Source organism: Lactuca sativa, chromosome 8 (genome assembly GCF_002870075.4).
Source record: "Lactuca sativa cultivar Salinas chromosome 8, Lsat_Salinas_v11, whole genome shotgun sequence".
Taxonomy (NCBI): domain Eukaryota; kingdom Viridiplantae; phylum Streptophyta; class Magnoliopsida; order Asterales; family Asteraceae; genus Lactuca; species Lactuca sativa.
In genome coordinates this window covers 207,177,982-207,184,951 of record NC_056630.2, presented here as the reverse complement: position 1 = coordinate 207,184,951, position 6,970 = coordinate 207,177,982, and the positions used below count along the sequence as shown (strand labels likewise).

Here is a 6,970-nt window from a genome sequence, read left to right as displayed (position 1 = left end):
ACAAGACCACTTTGTTATTTCCATCGATACTATTTCAATTATGTTTCAACACATTTAGTGTCAATATCATCTCTTACTATTTGATTTATTCCTTACTTATTAAAGAGGTGATACTAATAATTAAAAAGAAAAAAGAAGAAAAGAATCATGCTTTCGTGGGATTCACTTATGTTTATTCCTTACGTATGAAAAAAAAATGTTAGATCAGTTTCAGAATTATGATAAAGCAATGTATACATTACAATATCATTATTTTTGTTTATCCATGTATAAAGCATTTATAAACTAACAATTAATATTATGTAATTTCTTGATATAAAAATCTTTACTAAGAATTCCATATAAATGGACAAATCGGAAAACTTGGTTGGTAAATTATTAAAAGCAGATTAAATTACTATTAGGAATCACTTCTAACAAACTTTATTGATTGTTTCTTTGCAAAAGGAAAAGTTAATAACAAAAAAGGTTAAGATAAACAACTATACATGAGAGAAAAAGATCGATCCATTTGGTTACTTTGCCACACATATATTCTCCTTATCCGTTATAAATAAATAAGCTAGAGTGTTTAACATCAATATTGTAAAGAGAGAAATATAGTTATAATGGATGTACTTGAAGTACCTGAACATGTGCATCCACTAAAGCTCATTGATTTGCAACTAGAGTATCCACTATACTATGAAGATGAAGATGATGATGATGATGATGATGATGATGATGAGGGTGGTGATCTGATTATTAAAAAGCACTTTCATGGTGTCCCTTGTGATAGGTGTGGTCAAGATATCCATGTGTACCATAAACACTACTACATGTGTATGGAAGATTCTTCATGTCATTTCTCTCTGCACAAATTTTGTGCTGAGCTCCCATCTATGTTAGAGTACCCATTACACCCACATCCTCTTATACTCGATGAAAATCAAATATATTCTTCATGCAATGTTTGTAAACAAACGCACAATGGAATGTGGTACAGATGTTCTAAATGTTATTTTAAAATTCATGTGATCTGTGCCCTAGAAGTAGGAAAAATTGTCATCCATCATCCTTGCCACCCTCACTTACTAATGTGTTCTATCCCTAATAAGCATATTTTATGCGAATGTAGTGCTTGTGGTAAAAGACATGAAGGGATCTTCTATCAATGTACCATTTGTCATGGTTTCACCATACACACTGAATGTGCTTTCCTACCAAAATCTTTGTTAATCCAACAAACTACATATGATGCTTTTTATCATACTCATCCACTCACCATTTCATATTCCTTCCCACGAAAAGACCAAAATGCTAAACATAATCCTAAATGCAGAGTATGCGGTAAACGGTTTTTTAATACAGAGGAACTTTGGATATACAAATGCGATAAATGTCTATATTATGCTCATGTGGATTGTGCAACACCGACAAAAGATCCATTCATGTCCATCTTCTTGCCTCCTGGTAAAAAGATTATTAAATGACTACTTTTGTTAACTATTTATAATTACGTTTGAGATATACTAATCAACTTTATTATTCTATTTCCAATTTTATATATTAGGCCTTGGTAAAACCGTTAAAAATTACAAAGATGTTGACCATCCTCATCTTCTTCATCTCCCATTCCCGGATGAAACATACAGCTTACCAAAACACTTGTTTTTCTTAGAAAGTGGAACAAGCAATTATGAGGCAAACCTAAAAGATGTATTGCATCAACACCCTCTAATTCTAGTTAACCCGACGCAAATTGATATCAATGGTCAAACCTCCTCTTTGTTATTGAAGTGTCATAACCCAATGAAAAAGACCCAACTGCTCTGCAATGGATGTATTAGACCAATCATGTCAAGCATGTTGTTTTACAAGTGTGCTGAGGTAATTTGCAACTTTGCTCTTCATGAGTGGTGCGCTCGACTTCCCCCAAAAATAGATAAACACCGAGGTCACCCACAACATCCCCTAAATCTCATGCACTCAAACATCCCTCATTCATTTTTCGATGTGTTCTGTTGTGCTATGTGCCAACAACCTTGCAATGGATTTGCGTATTGTTGTGCCGAATGTGGATTCTATATTGATGTTGGTTGTGGGCTTATACCTGAAGAAATCACACATAAAGCTCACCCGAATCACCTTCTTTCACTAGTTCGATCACCATATTCTTATTATAAGTCTTGTCGTATTTGTCTCACTTCTCTCAGGAGGTATGATTCTCTAAAATCTCATCTTTCATACAAGTGCAATGTTTGTAATATTTATATGCATCCCCAATGTACTTTGTTATTACCTGAAACAATCAGACGCAAGCATGACAAGCATCCCTTGCACCTAAGTTACCTCCCGATAGAGAACCATAAGGGTGAATATTTTTGTGAAGTTTGTGAGGAGGATTTGAATCCTCATAGATCTTTTTATCATTGTCAAGATTGTGTTCAGTCCATACATACGGTTTGTGCTAAATTGATACTTCAGAGTGAGACATACAATCATTCTTATTACTTGAAAGGCCTTCATGATTTTGTGAATATAAAGTTTGGAGACATTCTTAAGAGTGATGGTCACCAACACCCTCTCTCATTTGCTCAAGGAATTGTGTCGGATGGTCGATGCAACATATGTCATAAGAATTTTAACTGTGATATGATCTTTAAATGTCTCGAGTGTAAGTTTGCAATCCATTACAAGTGTTGTGAGCATTTGAACAATTTATGAAGGTTCTAGTTTCTCTTCCACATGCATTCTTGAAAAAACAAAATATGATGTGTAATTGTCGCTACTCTTTCTTCTTGTATATCTCCTTATTTTATGTGCAAGATGACGCAATAAATAAATTTAATTTCCCGTATGCATGTATGTCAACTACTTTTGCAATTTTTTGTTTCATCCCTAAGCATCTATTTATAACTATGAATCTAGTTAACTCTTCTTATACTTTGTTAATTTGTTCATGTGGTTGTTTTTGAATTGGAAATCAAATCAATTTAAAAAGTAGATTGTTGGAATATTTCTATTGATGTGGGCCATGTGGCCTTATAATCATATTGTAATAATTATTTGATTTTCTATATTTACAAAATATGATAATAACTATGCCAAAATGACATAACTATTACCTCAACTTACATAACTATTACTTGATGGAAAGGTAATATGATTTCCCTCAGATGTCATAACATGCACATAAACAAGAGTGAGATTTTCTTTTACTCTTGACGAACCTAAAGAACACAAATCAATTTCTTATGGAATTCTCCATCAAATTAAGACGGCATAACGAGAATTAAATGACATCTTCTTCTTAAAAGATTGGATTCTATCAAGTAAGCTCTCTAACTTTCTCTTTTGTATTTGAGCTTATTAAGAAGAGAATGAGACAAATTGATTTCTGGAACTTAAAGAACATGTGCTAGCATAGCCTTATTGCTCTTAATGAGTTTGAACCAATTTATAAAGGGTAAATAGCACACAAAACACTCTTTTTATACAAAATTTTGATTTTGACACCGTGTTTTTTTTTTTTTGTCAATTTTGACACTGTGTTTTCCAATTTGTTACAATTCTGACCACTTGACCGGTTAACCAGGTTGCATGCTGACGTGCATGATGATGTGTCAGTTTTGATGACGTGGCATGCTGACAAGATATGCTGACTTGTCAAAATTGATTTTTTCCCACAAAAAACACAAAATTTTTACTTTTATTCGATTTTGACACTAAGTTTAATTTTTTATTTCAATTTTGACATTATGTTTTTTTTGTTCAAATTGAACATCATTTATCAAATTTTGTTCAATTTTGTCTATTTTCCATTTGAAACTGTATAAAGTTGTCAGAATTGTAACAAATTGGAAAACACAGTGTCAAAATTGACACAAAAAAACACGGTGTCAAAATCGAATTTTTGTATAAAAAGAGTGTTTTTTTATGTCATTTACCCATTTATAAATACAAAATCCTCATTCCCATTTTTTTAACCATTATAAGTGTGAAATTAAAATTAGATTATGTGATGGTTGCATAAAATTAATCACTAAAAATGAATTAAACCAGTTACTTTATGTTAGAATCACTTAAAGTGGAGTCATAAGTAAGGACTTATATTGGACTAATTAAACTCCCATTTGTACGCTTTTTAGTATAGGAATGCGTCTGCTAAAGATTCATGTCTTGCCAAACAAACCATCAAATTCCCAACAAGGGTAATGGCGTGGACTTAAATTGGAGTATTGGACTAATTAAACTCTAATGTCTAATGGCCAAATAGACTAATACCAAATGGAAAGAATTAATCAAGTAAGTAATCTAGAGTATGCATATGATATAAACTTTTAAAAAAATTGGGCACAAAACCCGATACAACTCTTGATCCTATTACCTTGATGCATCTTAATAAAATGATTTTATGCCCTTGATATAGCCTCCATATGCAAAACGTACGTAAACCACCCTTTTTATGTGTATGTATTTATCTATTTGTTCATAACTATTTTACTATAAAAAAACATAGAATGCATGTCAAGACATAATTCGACTTAGGTATTAAATTAAAAGTAAAATATAACAATAATAAATAAAGTGAAAAAAATGATTAACTAAACAAAATGAAATAAACGTTTCAATGTCTAAGCCCGGGTTCGAACCGGGGACCTCTAGTGTGTGAGACTAGCGTGATAACCGACTACACCACCCAGACATTTATGTTTAATCGTCTCATTTTTTCATTTTTATAGAGTTTCGTCTTGGTGGAAACAAGGGATATTTGATATTTCCGCCAGATAAATTTTTGTTAATTTTATTAGAAAAATATGTTAGATGATTAAACAAATAATGTTGTTAGAATAATAATATTTGTAAAACAAGATTTTAGAGATTTTCATTTAACTTAATGTGTCCGTCGATGAGTTTTTGAATGTTATTTTTTGTGCATATTATATATTAATTGTAAGATCTATATATCATATGAGTTAATTTAAAAAAAATTAAATATAAATGTCTAAATATTTAATAATTTTGAAATTTATAAGAAAATAAGAAAAATAATTAATTAGTAAAAAATTAAAATATTTTAATTTGGAAAATTTGAAATTAAAAGGTAAATCCACTAATAAAATTGATATTCATTTATTAGTATATTTATTATAAATATTATATTAAATTATTATGTAGAATTTAATAAAATAAGATAAAAAAAAAACCATAAAAATAACATGTGGAAAAAAATAATAATTTAAAATAACCATAAACTTACATTTGACAAATTGAATGAGAGTGTAACATGTGGCAAAAAAACATTATTATAATAGATTTATTGTTTGTTGAGACTACTAAAATAATTAATAATTAAAAAATATTTAAAAAAACTATTTAAAAAATTTAATGATAAATTTATGGGGATTTTTCACAAATTTTCCAAATATATACTTGTATGTTAAACTTTTTTAAAATTTTTTTTTTATTTTACATGTTTTATAAAAGTTAATTTTTTACAATTTTATTATATTTTTTAACAATTATTTTTTCAATTTTTTACACATTTTTATAGTCTTTTTTATATTTTTTTCCCAGCTTCCTCTTACATATTCGATTTCCACATATTTTTTAAAGATTTATCGTTTTTACAAATTAATGCTTTTAATATTCACTTTCATTATTTTAAGGTAAAAACATATAAAAACTCATTTTTTTCTATATATGCTTCTTACAATTTGTAAAAAAACAATTATGAAACAACATAGTAAAAATGTTATAAAATAAGTCGGACAAAAGTTCAAAAAAACTAGGAGTAAACATGGTTCGATTTTTCGTTAAAACCAAAACTATGAATGAGCAAAGGAACCGACCCAGCTGGAACCGGCCCGGGAACCGAACTTGCTGGAAAATAGGAACCGAACCGGACTGTCAGTTCTATCGGTTCTGGTTCTTACTGATTCTTGTCGTGTCTTCAAATGTTGGAACCGGTCCTCGAGAAAAAACAACATACGGTTCGGTTTTTGCTGATTCTACCGGTTTTTGCTGGTTCTACCGATTTCGATTCCTACCAGTTTTCGGTTCCAAAAATCCAAATAAATATCGTCTCAATCCCTGTCCGACCGCTTTCATTGGATTCCGGTTCCGACCGGTTCCCTGGTCCATATGCTTATCCCTAACCAAAACTGAACCAAAAAGTTCGGTTTTTTATTTTAGAAAAACCAAACCGTCGGTTTTTTTCGGTTTTTTGTTTTGTTTTTTGTTTTGTTTTTAAGTTAATAAATTATTAGATTCAGCTCATTGGATTTTAAAAGCTCATAGTTATATAATATATATTTCAATACAAATATGAAATATGTCCAATCCATTTAAACAATACAAAAATTACTTAACATAAAAAAAAAGGACTGTGCCTATATTTTATATGCATTTTTATTTATAAATAATTACTGTGAAATGGATGAGTTAACTATTTTCTTTCATTTTAAAGTATAAACAAATCTTTATTTTTGAATCTCACAATCAATATAAGATGTATGTGATTTGACTTTTTTAAGACTTTCAAACCTCTAACCTCTCCTATTATATACACGTTTCATCTACACCATAAAATATTAATTTTTATTATTTTATGGATTACTTTACTAATGTTGTGATATTTATGTATAGAAGGACGTCAATTTGTGTATTTTTGTTCGGTTCGTTTTGTTTGTTTGTTTTTTTTTTCTAGATATAAAGAAACCAAACGAACCTAAAAAATCAATTTTTCTAAAAACAAATTTAAATTTGTACTTCATAGACATTTATGTTTTTTTTTTCTTTTTCTATTATTAGTTTGGTTTCATTTTTTTACACACCCTATCAAAAACATAATTTAAACAAAAAACTATAAAAAAAAACTGAAATACTTATTCAGGAAAACTTTCAATATCGATCTTCATATAACTATATGTATAAGTTTGTGCTTAATAGACATTTATGTTTCTTGTATTAACTTGTTTGTTAATTT

The 6,970-nt window shown here is 29.4% G+C and overlaps 1 protein-coding gene and 1 non-coding gene across 2 annotated transcripts; one reads left to right on the top strand and one right to left on the bottom strand.

Annotated features, from left to right (window-relative positions):
* The first annotated feature begins 568 nt into the window (after positions 1–568).
* On the top strand, positions 569–2,839 carry LOC111898980 (uncharacterized). The gene is made up of 2 exons (XM_023894860.3): positions 569–1,452; positions 1,553–2,839. Exons 1-2 carry the CDS (start codon positions 609–611, stop codon positions 2,704–2,706), a joined length of 1,998 nt encoding a protein of 665 aa, XP_023750628.1. The 5' UTR covers positions 569–608; the 3' UTR covers positions 2,707–2,839.
* Positions 2,840–4,613: 1,774 nt separating this feature from the next.
* On the bottom strand, positions 4,614–4,687 carry TRNAV-CAC (transfer RNA valine (anticodon CAC)). Its single transcript has one exon. It is a non-coding gene; the product is annotated as a tRNA-Val (tRNA).
* Between the last annotated feature and the right edge of the window lie 2,283 nt (positions 4,688–6,970).